Source organism: Thunnus maccoyii, chromosome 20 (genome assembly GCF_910596095.1).
Source record: "Thunnus maccoyii chromosome 20, fThuMac1.1, whole genome shotgun sequence".
Taxonomy (NCBI): Eukaryota; Metazoa; Chordata; class Actinopteri; order Scombriformes; family Scombridae; genus Thunnus; species Thunnus maccoyii.
In genome coordinates, this window is record NC_056552.1 from 11,541,951 (window position 1) to 11,559,211 (window position 17,261).

The window sequence follows — 17,261 nt, forward strand, 5'->3', positions numbered from 1 at the left end:
AAATATCATCTCTGGAATATCAATAAGGAGTATTGTGGAGGATGAAGCACACAGTTACTGCGCTGAGAGGCAGAGTCTCTGAAATAAAACTCTTGATATATCAAGAGTGTATGTGTGACTTCAGTAATATGGGTTTTTGAAGGCAGCATCAACACTTGTGTAGTGTGGGGGCTGTTTAGAAATCCGTTGAGAAATCATAAGGATCCAACATTAAAGTAAACATAGAGCTAGATAAATATGTTGATTGAGTTTTTAGAGAAGAGGGCTTTGCAAAAAGAAGAGTAATGACCATTTAAATTCATCATGTTGCTGATGTGCCACCTAAAAGCAAAATGCCATTAGGTTTTGCAGGATCACTAAGTTGTGCGTTTGTCATCTAAATTTGGTTGCATTAGCATAATTGGTTCAAAGCAGATTATGTCAAATAGGCCATAAAAATAAGAAGCCAATTTTTGGAAAATGGCTGGTAATGTCTGTTTATTTTATTGGGTTCATCCAAATGTGTTATGTAAGACGTTTGGTAAAGACTGGATGAAATTAACATGTCATATCTTGTTTGTTTAATCCATACAAAAATCTAACTGTGGAAACGATGGCCTGTGGTTTTATGTGGGGTTTATGTGCGTAACTTTCTTGGCCGGGTGCAGTGACCTCCTAGAGTTTTGTTGTATTGAATAAGCAGTCTTTATGCTAAGCTAAGCTAATCACCTCCTGGAGCCAGCTTCATTTTTAACATACAGACATGAGGAAGGTATTGATCTAACTATCTAATGTCAAACTATTCCTTTAAGATATCTTGTTAAACAAACATACAAGACTGAAAACATAACCTCCTTTGGTGGAGGTAAGTCAGGATGACCTATACATTAGAGGCTGTTTGGATACATTATCTCTAGATAAGAATCAATCAAGAAAAATATGATATTTCTGAATTAGATTAGGGAATATGATGTTCTGCGGTGGTCAGAGAGCAGCTTATCTGGATGAGATAAGTCTGATCATTATCTGATATATAATATTTGTGTAGAATAGATGGAGGTGTTGTGGTTCGTAAAATGTTCTGTGCTTTTAAGAATTTTTTGACACCCACCTTTGTTTGATTCCAAATGTCTCCACCATTTCCAGCACATTCACTACAGCAGACAAGTGTTGAAGGTGTGTGTGTGTGTGTGTGTGTGTGTGCTGAAGTTTAGCTTTGTGTGTCTGTGTGTCCTTTAGAGCCCAGACTGTACCGACCCTGTCACATTACAGGGACAGATGAGCTGCAGTGATGGAGCAAGCAAGCGGGCTGAATGCACGTGATGGATCATTGCAGCAAGGCGAGGAGATGCAGATTTTCACTGTGACATTTCTTTTACAGCGCAAGCATTTCTCTGAGGAGCTGAAGTGAGGTCGTGCTCTGGCAGCTCTCAGCTCGAACACTTGGAGCCCACAAGCTCCTCTTCGACAATTCTGCCGTGCAGTTTTTTGAATAATCTCTTTGGAGACAAAAACATAGATACTCCCTTTATTTTTAGATTAAAACATAGTTTGTATTAGAGGTGTCAAGGATTAAGGGTGTCGCCTGTTAATTGCACTTGACGTCTAACATTTAAGCTGTAGATAAACATGGCTAAACATTACTGATGGCTTAACACCACTGTTTTAGATACCAATTACGCAACACTGAGTATGGGTGGATAGATATTAATCCACTACTTATTTTTTCTTCTTCTACTAAGATGTTTATGAATGATAACCTCTACTTTTCTGAAGATAGCTATCTTAAATCTCATGTGAATGTACACAACATGAACATGACTCAATACTTGTTAGCATGGAGCGCCGCTTTTTGCAATGCAACTAAGTAAAGCTATCAGACACACGTTTTAGCTCCAAATGTCAGCTATAAAAGTCTTTGCTGAAGTATTTTCCAAGAGTTTCTAAAGGAAACTTCTAAACTTGCTTGGACCACCAATTCAGAGAAGAAACGTTGGTTCGGCAGCGTGTAACAAGGGTTTGTGGTAAGATGTTCTCAAATATGGAAAAAGGTTGGTCCTAGCTTAAAATAAGTCCCACGCTTTTCTCAGCTTTTCAGCTATGGTTGCTGTCTAGAGGGAGTTTCTCACTCTTCACTGTTTCCAACAATGTTTCTTGTTCCGGTGACACTTTTCTTCTCAATACTTGTTGCTTGTACCACTTTGTCATATTCCTTTTCACAATGCTTTTGCACGGTTGCAGTGTTCCTGTTCTAATTCTGTTCATGAAAACGTTAGTATTGCAAAAGTTTGAAGTCTGCAATTTGGCTGTTTTCCTCTTTTAGTGTTAAGTATGATAACACCATCCTGGAGTTCTCACTATAGTGACTGCTGCTGATATCACATGACATGTTGCTACAAAGTGTTGCTGTGCAACTTTTTTGGGTATATTTTTCAAAGGTTATAATCAGAGTGTGACTTTTTTTTCAGACAATCTAAACCTGAAAGTAGCCTTACCAGCGGGTAATCTTAGCAAGCCAGTTAAGAAGACACTACATGAAAATAAGACAACTTTGGATTTACCTGGAGTCACATTTCTCCTCTTTGGTGCCAGCCTCAAGCTAGCATGTACCCGGGCAGTCTGTCCACTGAACGCACAGAGACCAAATTGATATCAACCCTCCAACAAACCACCAGTAAGACAGCAAACAAGTTGACCCTCAAATTGTCTAAATAATGGAACATTACTGTAACATAATTACTGAATTTCACAAATTTTACACTACTTGTTACTGAAAAATTAATCCAATTACTGTAATGTGAACTGCTGAACACTGAACGTAACATCCCCACTTTGTTTACCTTAATGACCTCTCTAATGAAATTTTCTTCTGGCAGCTGATCCAGTGTTTGGCTTGTGTCAGACCAATAGTGAGTATCGGATTGGTGCATAACTGGCTAGCTCACAAGCCAAGCTGAGCAATTTATTCACTGAGAAACAAACATGCACTTAACTGCTTTAAGACTAAAAGGTTCAGCTTACCCCTGTGGTTGTCATGCAGAGCTGGGATGTGTATGAACATTTTGGTCACTGCTAAGGACAGGTGTGTGCGTGTGTGCAGCAGGGGGGTGACGTTAAGGTTGGCCGGTTCAGGGTTATCAGTGGTATTTATGTCACCTGCAGACGGGGGCTTGGTGGAGGTGAGATAGACGTTAACTCAGAGGAGCGCAGTCAGGCTTGCGGCCAAACGCTGTCAGCCTAATGCCGGTGAGCGGTCCAGGAGGAGCAGTCGCAGCATCTGGATAGTCAAGCTCCATTAGCCTCCCGGCTCTGTTTTACACTGGCTGCATTACAGCCTTGTTGACAAATGGCAGAAGAGGTGGTGTGTGTGATATGAATCACATAACTCAGGGGACCTCCACCATGAATATATACCTCCTTGCTCCCTGATCTTTCCCTTCCTCTCTCCCTCCCTCCCTCTTGTCTAGGCTTGCTGCATACTGTAGCAGCAGCCTGGCTGGGATTCAGTGGGACAGCATTAGCTCTCAACCTTGGTGAAGGACTAAATGCAGCCTCAGCCTGGTGTCCTTGCTGTCACACTGCTGCTGGGAGAAGATAAGCACTCCTGCCTTTAGGACACGCTGTGGGGCTCCCATCGGTCCCTGCAGCACTGGGAGCTGTGTAATTGCAGAAGCACTGCGAATAATTAATTAAGTAATCGTTACATCTGACGTGCGACATGCTACGGCAGTCATGTCTTTGATGATGAGAGCGGCCGTTTTGTGGGATTTTATGGTACTCTACAATTTTTCCAGTGCTTGCTAAAGCACATTCTGAGATTTAAGGTTGGCTTAGCAATAATTTCTCTATATACTGCACCATCACCCTGAAAGTTCAGTGTTATAGCTATAACCTTTAAAATGCCATGTAAAGATGCAGATCTGAAAAGAAAAGGCAATTTTATTCAGCGGTGGTGGTGTTTACATTTCATATGACCTGTTTAAAGGTTTTTTTCTCCTTCTCCTTTCATATGACTCCAGCTGGTTTGGAAGATTTCTAAGATAGCAAACAGTGATATTGCCCCTCGTATATGTAGCTCCAGAACATTTTAACTGCTACAGAGAAAATATTTACCTCTAAGAAACAGTCTCCAAGGTGAAATCTAAAGTCCTGCTGCATCTTGGTGATAAATACTTGCCTCAGTCTTTTAAAGCCTTCCGCTGGCTTTTTGGCTCGTCCTTGTGCCGCCTGTAAATTGTTCATAGTTATATATTAAGATGCTGTCACAGCACTGTTAAGTAGACAGGTGTGTGTGTGTGTGTGTGTGTGTGTGTGTGTGTGTGTGTGTGTGTGTGTACACCAGGTATTCCTCATGTTGTGGGGACATAAATCTGTTTACACAGTCACGTTATGGGGACTCGCCTCCCTAATGGGGACGAAAAGCAAGTCCCCTTAATGATAATCATTAATTTTACAATTAAGACTTCGTTTAAGGATAAGGTAAACTTAGGGTTAGGTTAAGGTGAGGGTAAGTGTTAGGGTTAGGCAAGTAGTGGTTATAGTTAAGTCAATATAATGTCCTCTGAAGTGATGGAAACCTGATTGTGTGTGTGTGTGTGTGTGTGTGTGTGTGTGTTTAAAAATAATAATACTTTGTTAAAGTACTTAAGTATTTTTTGGGAGTATCTGTACTTTATGAGATTTTATATTTCTGTCAACTTTCACTTGTTTTCTGTTCTACCCCTCCTAAAAAAATGTATACTCTTACTCTGATACATTGCCCCTAAGCATAAAAAACAAATCAGAAGAAATTTGGTAGCCTAATGATGTTGGAACAAGCAAGCAGGTTTTGTGAATCAGTGGTCCTAGCTTGCAAGTTAAATCACTGGTTTATCACGTTAACGGGTAAGTGCAAGCAAGTGCTCTCAAAGCCGCGTTAAGTTTCAACCACAAACAATGGTGGTTACGTAGATGAACGCCCATATTTGCGAGAAATGTCTCATGTTGGAGTGAAAGATTCTTCTTACCGGATGAAGTGCCTCTTATGCTTACCCAATGACACGGAAATATTGGCATTTAAAAACTCGATCCAACCTCAAGAAACACATTGAAGTAAATTAAGATTAATCCCGTGAAGCCACAACGTTAATGTTCTTTAATTATCATAATTAGTGTTAAAGGTGCAGTGTGTAGAATTTAGGGGAATGTAGTGGAACTGACTCGGCAGAAATGGAACATAATATTCATAAGTATGTTTTCATTAGTGTATAATCACCTGAGACTAAGAATTGTTGTGTTTTCATTACCCTAGAATGAGCCCTTTATATCTACAGAGGGAGCGGGTCCTCCTCCATGGAGCCTGCCATGTTGTTCCGCCATGTTTCTACAGTAGCCCAGAACAGACAAACCAAACACTGGCTCTAGAGAGGGCCTTTCAGGCTTTTTCACAAGTTTCACGGCCACCGTAGGTTCTCCTACACGCTTGGAAGGGGAGGAGGAGGTGAGGGCTAGGTCAGTTGGTCAACCTCACAGCTAGATGCCACTAAATCCTTCACACTGGTCCTTTAAGCCTGTTCAGATATCTGGTTTAACATGATGGCTAGCTAACGTTGCTGATTACATTCGAATCACAGATATAACGTTTACCACTGAATATTGTCGGAATTAATTCAATGCAAAACTCTTGAAGACATGTCCATAATCCTTAAACACTCTTAATGGTATAACCTACCGGCTGAATATTTCCTCAGGTTACTTGTATTTTACACCAGTGGAGGAAATATTTGCGGTAGTGGCAGGTTACAGAAGAGGATTCAGGATTTTGCATGTCTTCAAAAATGCTATATGTTAAATCTTGAGTTTTGCTTTGAATTAATTCCGTCAAAATTCAGTGGTTAAATCAGTCAGTCAATCAATAAATCAATAAATCAATCAATCAATCTCTATTTGTCACATGTAATCACAGTCAGTTCCTTCAATTTGTGCAACAAGAAGGAAAAACTGGATTTTGTTCTTTAAATTCTTTAAGTTGTGAAAACCTTGTTTTTCTTCAAGTGTAACATAGGCTCTGTTTTTAAAGTGGTGTTCATGCTCAAAAGAATAAACTTCATAATTCTCAAAATGCTGGTGACTTTAACTTCTACCAAAGTCATTTTGTGGTAAGATATCTGTACTTCTACTCAAGTGCAGCTTTCAAATACTTCATCCACCACAGGCTGAAATAAACCATGCAGTGCTATATTTCTCCCAAACACACCGGAGCATTGAATGATGAAACACACAGGGAGAGGCTGTGGTGGGTATTGATGTGTAATGCCCTTGGATCGAAGCCTAGACGGTGAAATGGAATGAAAGGAAAGCAGTCACTCCCCTGTTAACTCAAGGTTGTACTTTACAGGAGCTATATCTGTCTGTGTTGTCAATGCTATGCTTAGTAAATGTGTACTACGTGTCTGCCGCAACTATAAAAAACATCTAAATCACATCTGCCTGTTGACTTTGAAGATTCCCACCAATTTGCCTGTATATTCCCAAGGCCGATGCGGTATGTCATGGCTTATCCACAACTTCCGAGTTGGCAGGAGGCTGGCGTTTGGCAGTCGCTTGTAAACACAGCCAGAGAATGAGCCCTTAGTGATCGGGACCCCTGCCAGCTCACAGAAGTGGCAGCTGATCATCCTCGGTTAATAGGCGCTCATAATCCTCTGTGAATGTCTTATGTTGTCCCCCGAGAGGAGCGAGACTAAGGCATGTATTTGCAATCAGAGTGCATTAAGGGCTGACAGTTTAACTGCTGCCATAACTGTAATAAACCAACCCACTGTTTGCATGCTGAATGGAAGCAAAATGAAAACTGCAAAGTGTTATTTTATCTCTAACAATGGCTCTCTCTCTTTCTCTCTCCCCCCACTGCTGCTTGTCATTGCTACAGGAAGTCGAGGTTAGTGGCTCTTTTGTGAATGTGCACAAAGCATTTTCTGTCTTTTTTGACATCTCTTTTAGGCTGTAGGTGTCACCTGCCCTATGAGTAAAAGCTCATCTTGGCTAGAGCACAAAAAATACATCATTGTCCGCTGTAGTGGAAATTTGCCTTTAACTACAACTCAGAGGTGAAAAACACTGCAAAAAAAATAGATAAAGAACATTAGAAGCAATAACATTTAAAACATAAATAACATCAAATCTGCATGTACAGCTATATGCATACTGCTTCCTAGAAAAGAAGTAGAAATATCGTTAATAATGAGAAAAAAACAAACACAACTGTAAATTTTATGTGGTATGACTCATAAATGGATGTGTGTTCTTCATTTCAATCCAGAAAAACAAAAGTATCAACACAAAAACTACCTCTTTAACTCTGTATCCTGTGCACAGTATTTAAGATGCCTTCGGCTATACTCTTTCAGCTTGACTTGAGAGCTCAGTCTTCGTGTCCCCTGAGCCGAATAAGACCGAGCTAAACTGAACAGACCTGATCCTTAGGGTCCTCTCTGGGCCTGGTGCCGAGTAGTAACCGCTTTATAGTTGATCCTCTCTGTCCTGACACAGAGAGAAATGGGTCAGAATGGATACAGCAGGGGGACGCTGAATTTTTATCATCGTTCCAGCGCAACACCGCGAGGGACACAATCTAAAAAACAGTTAGTTTGCAAATATTCCCTCTGCAACAGTGCAGGAGCTAAAATAGTCCAAGGCTTCTTATAAGATGCATTTAAACTCTTGCCTTGGCTGTTTACTTGATGTTAGAAGCTACATCTACAACAACTACTGTCAGTAGTGAATAAATAATAAATAAATAATAATAATGGTGTTTATACAGACCTTTTAAAACAAGAGCTGCAAAGTCCTTAATGAAAGTGCCACAAAGACATTATGGTTGAGTTTGATGGTTCACTCTTGGCCTTGGAAACAGAGGTTTTTCAGACAAAGCAACCTAAACTCCAGGTCCACTCACTCGCTTTTTCTGGAGCCTTTGACCATATCACATGGTCTTCATCAGTGCCACAGATCTGTAGGAGTTCAATTCTTCGTGATTCTGATGATTACAGCTGCTGATGAAGATGGCTGTAAAACGGCTGATAGTTCCAGAACAAGCAAATAAGTGGACCTTGAGATTGTCTTGTCAACAAAATTATTATTGTTTTAACTTTTCATGAGCTGAGAAAAACCTCCAAATTTGGAAAGACACAGTTTTCACTGGACAGCAGCAATACATTACAATAACCCAAACATTTCAAAAGTGATTTTTAAGAAAACACTGAGTCATTCAGCCTGATATCCTCAGGACATTCACACTGAGTCTGGGGGCCTTCAGAGCCAAAGTCACCTCCACAACAAATCCTTTAGGGGGGAAACAGCCGGGATAGTCCAGTCTGATGATCTCAAGCTGCTCTCTGACTCATATGATGACAGCAGGTCTGAAATGTAGCCATGCACCAGACCAAGCAGTTAAAGGTTAAAATATGTCCATAAATGAACCATATGTTTGTTTGGGTTTGTTTTGTTTTTTTTTTAAAATGAGAACTATTTAATTCTCAGGAGAAGAAATTAATGCATAAATTATCTGTTCGTCTGAAAAATCTATGGAAGGTCTAATTTTTGTTTTAATTAGGAGATAAACAAACAAGGATGCTATTTTTTGTGTGCTGTTCCAAAACAACTTAATTTTGAAACAAAGATAAGATGCCATTTTATTGATCCCCACAGGGGGGGAAATTAGGTGTTACAGCATCACAAGAAACAGCCAGATAAAGATATAAAAGTTGGAAAAAAAACAGGTAGAACTACAACATAAATGAAAGTTATATACAGATACGAATAAGTCAAAATAATATATTGATTTAGTTGACCAAGGAAGGGCAGTATTTTACTGGATGTATATGTTATCCTGACTGAAACTTTTATCCATTCACCACTTGAAATCATTTAAGATTTTACTGAAGTATAATTGAATGTCATCAGCAAAAGAGCAACATTTAATAGTAAAACTTGATAAATGACATGCTTGATTGGATGCTGTAATCCTTTTTTGACATTTATACATTATTTTGTTGCTGTGTTAGCACTTGGTTAATTTCTATTTTCACTGTTATTATGTAATTTAAAATAAATAAAGATTGACCCATCAAACTGACTGTATATGCAGTGCATAAAAATTCTCCCAGAATTTAATGGAACTGAAATAACCTTGGATTTTTAAAAAATCTTAAAATCTTATGTCTTATGATAATTTGCTTTTTGCTCACTTGCTGCCATCTCTTCATCATCGGAGCTGAGTGCATTTGAATTGCTAAAATCACATCCAGATTTAAAATGTCATTCATGATGTGAAGCAAAGTTTCCACATCATTTTGCATGACTGTTATGTTCCTTCATTATTTATGCTCCTCTGAATTCTCATTAAGCACGAGTGCAAGAGCATGCTTCCTCCACTGTGTTGCCTAACATGAATTATTAAATCCATTAATGCAAATATGTTTTCTTTCCAGGATGACTACCTTAAAAACATGGAGGAGAACACAGGTTCTGATGAAAGTAAGTCAGAAAAAAAAGATTTTCTGTGGCACTTACACGTGTGGAGGACGTTTTAGGATGGATGTGTTGTTTCTTGTGAAGTTTTGTGTGTTTTCCACTTACAGCCTGAGTGCATGGAACTGTACTATATGCAGCTTAATATTTAAATGGATTTACTTAAATGGCTGGTTCCACTGTAAAGGAAAAAAAAGCTACTGCAGTTCAGACTCTACCAGCATAATCAATGCTAAGTGCTGTCCGCCTTTATAAATCTGCTGTAGACAATGAAATAGCATGGTGCACATTATCGAAGTGCCGACTTCTTTTAATTGCAGCAGTTGCCTGAGGTCATCCAGCCCGTGGTGAGCACTGGTCCAGGGTGTCAGAGCTTGTGGAGGGTGAGGACGCAGTTGTGATTCAGGAAAGGAAAGACTGAGCCTTCAGTCGGATCCATTAGTTTGAAAAGCCTACTATAATTGCCTTTGTTGCTGAGGGCTCAACTCGAAACTCCCACCAGGCTCCATTTACCTCCATTGGGTCTGTTCCCAGCTGGAAAAAAAATCTTACATTTAGAAAATCAGCTGTGGAGGAGGAATGGAAACTATTTGAACATAGAGAACAGTTGTGCGTTATTTCAGTCAAACGGTCTTTTTGTATTGAACAGAAATGAAACTGATGTAATTAGAAATCACTTAGAGAATGCATACCTCTGCAGAAGTTGCACTATCTTCCAATAATTACCCAAATCCTGAAAAAATTAATGAGTTGTATTGAGCCAAGCTTTTGCAAAATTCATCAGCCGTGCCATCTTTCCAGAGACAAGGTCTTGGTTACTCTAGTTGTTAGTAGTTTTTTTTTTCATTTGGTCACAAATATATAGCTGCTGATGATCTGAAATCTGATTGCTGTAACCTCAGAAGCTGAGGTTTAAAGCCCAGCTGTGGTTTAGCCGCCCTGTCATGTACAATCAACTGCCCCTCGAGGTCACTGTCTCTGAGATTTAAGATGCAGTATATGAGTAAATATAAGTACAGTATAGGCAAGTATATAGTTATCTATTCACCTGAAGCTATAAATAACAGTTACAAAGAAAAAAATATTGCAGGTATATTATAAGATTAACTTCAACCGCAGGTCTTTTACATAGGCTAATTAATTGATGCTATCAGTAAATTATGATGAGACAGAATTTTTTAAATCTATTTAGCATTTGTAGGGGAAAATTATTTCATAATATGAGTAAAAGAGTAATAATTAGTGTTGTATAATCAAAAGTGATCATAATATATGTAATCATAATTATTTTCCGAGAAATTAATGAAATAGTAGGTTCTCTAAACAACCAATTTCCCATGACACCAGTATAGGTAACTGGTGTGTCATGTTGCCATTAATCTCCTGTGCTTGGCAGATTTTAAGATAACTCCATAGTACATCTGGTTCAGCTGCAGTTCAGCCTGTGCATTTTTAATCATAGAAACACTGATCCTAGCATGCAGCTGTTGGCTGAACCCCAGGAAGTACCTGCTTTAACTGAACTGCTGATACTAACCCTTCTTTGGTGGAGGTAGTGAAGTGAAGTATGAATCGTTTTACAGGTCAGACTAGAAAGTACGTTTCATACATAGTGTAGCCAATTTAGCAGGCCCCTTAGGGTTACCAGTGTGTTCCTGCTGCAAGGTGAGTGTGGGAGGTCGGGTATAGCACCACACCCACACTGCCTCACTTAAAAGACACTTGACTCAAAGGAGGAAGATGTAAGAACAAGCAGTTCCAGACGTTATCCCAGTCATCTGTTCTTACAACAGGGGGAATAACTAATGTAATCTCAAGAAAACGCCTCGCTTGCTGTAGTGTGGGCGATGTTCATTTGAATACCATTGATTTCATCCCCGTCCCAGCTCCCACTGGGACTAATTCTGCAGACCTAATTGATCAGGGTCCTCTTCATTGCAAATTCAACGAGACAGCAGAAACTCCGGCAAGGTGTACCTGCAAGCCCCGGATACAACAAAGGACCTAACAAGAGACTTCAGACACCACCGATGCTTTTTTTTTTAAGTGAGGTGATTAAGACATCAGCTCAGCCCCGGAATCTGCTATATGTTTGAGGGTCATTTCAAAACAATAAGGTGCCCACTGCTCAGAATTAATAGAGGAACTGTCATATTTGACCCGGAGAATAAGAAATATTGTACTAATTGGATAAAAAAGAAAACAACTGACTTCAGAAAATTATTCAAACAATGTGCTATAAAAAAAAGAATTAGAGCTGAATGTGTGTTGCATCTTTACTAATTATAAGTAAATAATTTCATAGCTCCAATGAATTTGAATAAAAGCTGAAGGCTGCTTCAACTCAGTGACCGCCAATTAAATTGAAGGGTATAAAAGAGACTTCCAAGATGACAGTAATTGCAAATCCAGTTCAAACTAATTCACTTAAAGCTGTCAAATGAGCCTCTCTCTCTTATGCTTTTAATGTTTATCACAGATAAATCTTTTGGTTTCAGACCGGTGCTACTGTAATTCTTGGCAGCCCAATAACTTTTTTTTGTTCATAGCTTCTAAATACTTTTTTATTAAATGCATACTCTGACAATTTGACTTTAAAGCAAATGGTTGAAAGCTTTTGATGGAGGATCCTGTCCATCTGCAAGGCTTCATGTTCAGTAGAGGATTCAGAGCTCTGATGAGAGTACAGACTGCAGCTCGTGGATGAGAAAGCAGCCATGTTCTCATGTGTTTTTGATCGTGGCGTAATAATAATAATAATCTCTTAGAAAATGGACACTGCCTCAGTGCAGTCACATCGCCTTTGCTGACATGATTACAGGGGGATTTAAAACCCATAATGGCCTCTGCACATAGCGGTCCTGCACTGAATTCTCAAAGCATCAATATGTAAACAACAACCAGGAGAGCAGGCACGCTTGATAACCCACTCGATCTTTATCGCGAATTAAATCTTGTGTTTGGATTTTATTTCCAGTATGTAGGTGTAGGATAAGAGCACTGTGTGAACGTTTTAAGCTGTTGCTTGGAGGCAGACTTGAAGATGCTCGTAAATATTGTACATGAGAGCAGTGAGAGAGCTCTACGTCACCGTCTAAAACTATACTGCAACACAGAGCTGTGTTTCTATGGGGACAAACAGTATACTAATGTTGTGTGTCATTCAGCAGGATTTTAAAAAAACTACCAGATATGGTAAGGTTTAATCATGGACCAATTAGCAAATTTTTATTTTTAGGTTTTGACTCAAAACTCCTGAACAGAGAGGTGTAGTAGGAATATCCTTTTGTTGCCTGGATTCCTTTAAGATTAATCTGTTAGTATCAGAAATGGCCTTTTTTTGGAAATATGCTTATTCGCTTTATTACCCAGAGTCAGATGAATTTATCAATACCTCTTTCATGTCTATCCACTAAATAAGAGGCTAGAGTTAGGAGGCTATTAGCTTAGCTGAGCCTGAAGACCGGAAGCAAGGGAAACAGCAAACCTGGCTGAGCCTAAAGGTAGAAAAAGGACAAGATGGTAATGTTTTATTTTACAGGTGTACAGATACTTAATTCCACACTAATTACCTAGAAATTTAACGGTGCATTTTTAGGACATTTTACAGAGGGTGGGGCAATTTGGTACAAGTTATAAGAAACAAGTAGCAGTAGTAGTATTAGTTGGCGAGTACCTTGTTGCATTTGGGTTCATAAATAGTTGTTAATTTGCAAAATTATTAATAAATTTGACTTTCAACAATTCTTTAAATGACAGAAAATACTTATAGCATATGCATACTAGATTTTTACAATAATTTCTTAAAAGTAGCTGCTGTGTAACTGTTAATTACAGCACGTAACTCCCCATAAAATGTTTCAACATTTCGAATTTTGTACAGTTTAAACAAATGAGATGTAATGTGAGATTTTTTTTTTTACCTTTAGACAGTGCCTGACTAGCTGTTTCATCCTGCTTTCAGTCTTTATGCTAAGCTATTTTAGCTACTTAAATAATTAGGGGGAAGGTATGAGAGTGTTATCAATCTTCTTGTCTAACTCTTAGAAAGCAAGAAAGCCAAAAAATATATTTCCCAAAAATGTGGAACTATTCCTTTAACAAATTTTTTATGAACCAAAAGTGAAACAGTCTTTCAATACTACAAATTGTATCCACTCTTCATTAAATTTGATATAACATATTTAGATTGTCTTTTGCTATTCCAATTTTTCTTGGAATTCTCTCAAAAATTCACCATCAGCTAATAAAAATGTTCTATTATTGAACTAAGATATAAAGAGGATTGTAGAGCCTTGGTGGAGGTGTGTGCTTTCTGAATACTGTCTAGTTTTATTTGATTCTTCCTCTTATATATGCACAGCTCACTGCTCGGCTCACTGCATGGCTCACTGCACCTCCTGTAGCTGTGCTTCTGTGTGAGTGAACGGCAGGTAGTGACTGCTCAGTGGCCAAAAAATAATAAAATGGCACAGAAGAAAGATGGGGAATTACACCACACAAAAAAGCATAAAAATTTATGGTCCTTGACTTGAACCTGCATTAACAAAATGAAATATTAAACCTCATACTCTGATAGCAACCACCAACAAAATATACAGTGACAGTCTCTGTAACATAAACCTGAAGAAAGCCGGAGGAAAAACCTGAATGATGTGTTTCGCTGAAGATAACTGTGATCCATTGAGGCAGACTGAAAATATGAAATATCTTCACTTTCTTTATTGTCGAGAAATAGTCAAAATGATATGTATGGTGACAGTTAATGTCTTCAATCAAAAAAGGAGCATAGACAAATGTATCATCAGCGGTAGAGTGTTGATATTGTTCAGCCACCGGGGTTAAATCATGACAGAACATAATACCTTTTGGAACAGATGAAGGGAATAAAAGTCAAGTGGTCACAAAATCTTATGGAATGACTGTTTCCAGTTTATGAGCTATCAACACCGCCAGAATCCAGCTATCAGTCTTTTAGATTCTCTGCTGAGCCTAAATGCTACGTCTTGTATTTTTATGAGTTTCTACCCCAGCGAGAAGTGTAAGATAAACTGATTTGTAATTCAATTAAGATGGCATAATGCCAGTTTTATCTCACTTATCCTAATGCCTTTTGCTTCTGACTGTTTACCAGTTGTTGCCTCTGATGTGGGTCAAACATTTCTGGGAGCTGCTGGCTTATTTTTACACCAATACAACTGAAGTCCTGGTTTACTTCAGGGTTAGTGTCTGATTTCTGAACCCTTGTTGCTCAATGTACTTTACACACAGCAGAGGGTTTCTTTCTTCTGTCCTGCTGTGAAGACAAAACATGAGATTTTTTTGTTCATACATTTTATCAGAGGGATAAACCCTTTGAGATGAACCATCTTGTTTTCAAGGGGGTCCTTAACACAAATATACAGAAAATACAGTACATAAAGCAAAACAACACAAATACACTCACACATACACAGACAAAAGCTCAGGCCAGGCCTAGCCACTCTCACACCCGCTGATTCCCCCAAAAATGCCAAACTACATACAGTAAATGTACACATACCCATACAAAGCTATATACAAACATTTACATGCACCTACATATTAGAAATAAATTATTTCCATATCTTAAATTTAATTAGAAGCAAGAGCAGGTTGTTTGAAGATAAGTAAAAAGAGATGAAATGAAAAGAGGTAATAGATCTAAATTAACTAGGCAGGTTGTTAAAAACATTATACTCAGTATGCCTTAGACCATACAATGAAAATGCATTTAAAAATGAATTGCAACCAGGGAAAATGGATTTAGGTGTTAACCTATACAGTGACTCATAAAACATTGAGGTTATATAAGGACACCACATTGAGTGGATTAAGATTTGCTTCTGTGGTATTCTGATAGAAAATGTCAGCATAATCTAATATTGGTAATAGCAACTTCTTTTCATGACCTGTAAGGTGAAACAGTTGATAGAACAATAAAAAATTCTCAAATTATTTTCTTTATCACCGAATCAATATGAGGCTTAAACGAAAGTTGAGAATCAAGCCAGATAACCAAATATTTAAATTCCTCCACTTTCTCAGTGGTGTCCCATCCAAAAAATGAATCGACTAATTATTGGTTAAATGCAAAGAATTAGGTCTAGTGCCAAACATACTATAACTTCTTCGTATTCAGTAGAAGTTTGTTGAAAGAAGTAATAATAACCAGTTTTGAGTGGCATCAAATCAGACTGTAATGTACATTGAATTTGTGAGATGTCAGGCTTGGGAGCGTAAATCACAGTATCATCTGCATATAATCAAATATGAACAGAATCAGAACAGATTTGTGGGAGAGCATAATAAAAATGGAGAACAGCAACGGCCTTAGAGATTAACCTTGAGGTACACCTTTTTTCATAATCATAAAATCTGACTGATTGCCCTGATAAAAGACACACTGACATTCATAGTGAAGATATGAATTGAACCAAAGTAAAGAATGATTTGAAAGACCAATAGCACAAAGTGTGTCACAAAGGAGGCAGTGAACCCTGAATACAACTAGAAAGAAGGTTGAACAGTCCTCTGAATGTATTATTGTAATAATAGAAAATGTTTTAAAATCTTTATGAGAAAATTTTGGAAATGTTAAAAAGTCTGGTGATATTTAAGAGTAACTGCACCCAGTCTAATAATCCTGCTTGCCCTTACAACTAGTGCTGGAGTGATGTTGTGATAACAGTGAAAAGAGTGAAGTTTTGACTTCCCCTATGGTTTACATAGAGAACTCTATGTGGCCAAATCTGGGAGCAACATACGGAGATGCCTTTGCTATCCTAAGGATAAATCATCAGGACCATAGATGTAACCTCCTTTATAGCATTGTGGACAAAAAGGCTGGTGGAACGCAAGCTAGCTTGGAAGTTGAGCAGTCTCTTATTTGTTTTTATCAAAGTACAAAAACGCCACAGGCACAAAGCCTCCGATTATTGTTTTTGTATTTCCTCAGAGTTGTCTTGTCATCCACACATTCCACAAAAGTCCACTGTTCCCTCATACTTCCCTCCTGAAGCATCAAAGTATCACCTAGTCGCCGGATTTGTAGGGATCTGGCTGGCAGCCACCTCGTCTGCTGACCGTGTTGACTACAAAGCAGCCGCTCAAAGCTGACTCAGGATTTCACAGCTTAAATTTCTCTCAGCGACCACCGCTTGCTACTCGCTCTTAAATTTTAAAAATTGAGCCTGTAAGTTTTCAGAGGCCTTTCTGACAAGGCGGTAAATGGACTGGGACAGTGTGACAGTTTCGGATGGCATTGACCACAGGCTGAAGAAGGTGGAGGACACAGTGCTATTTCCATCTCAGTCTATCAGTGGAAAAGAGGTTGGCATTGAACCATTCAACTCACTGAAGATGGAGAGAAATACTGGGGCAGGGGGAGAGATGGGAACATGGGAGACAAAGATTGAGTGTCTGTGTTTGTGTGTGAGAGAGAAAAGGCATGCCGGGGAGAGACAGTGATAAGTTGACATGGGGGAAGTGAGATGTGACAAGCCGAGAGAAAGAGATGCTCAATCAGTGCTGTCAGGTTTTCTTGCAATCAGAGACAGCCGTTAGAGACTGCCGGCAGTACTACGATGGGCTGCCTCACTAATGACAGCTAGGCGTCTATGTTTTCAGCTGTGCTGACTATAAAATCAATGGACTCATTTGTGCACACTGCTAGAATATTTTTCATGACACATACCATGATTTTTATTGCATGCGTCTGTGTAAAAGATAATTTTAAATGATGTAAATAACTT

General features: G+C 38.7%; 1 protein-coding gene across 2 annotated transcripts in view; it reads left to right on the top strand.

Moving 5' to 3' along the window:
- LOC121886415 (testican-2-like) overlaps window positions 1-17,261 on the top strand; it is a 47,341-nt gene that overhangs the window by 18,344 nt on the left and 11,736 nt on the right. Inside the window, exons 2-3 of one of the 2 annotated variants that reach the window (XM_042396350.1) lie at window positions 6,890-6,898; window positions 9,450-9,495. In XM_042396350.1, the coding sequence (XP_042252284.1) occupies window positions 6,890-6,898; window positions 9,450-9,495 (55 nt within the window). The remainder of the gene's footprint in view (window positions 1-6,889; window positions 6,899-9,449; window positions 9,496-17,261) is intronic. The other variant, XM_042396351.1, reaches the window with a different exon arrangement.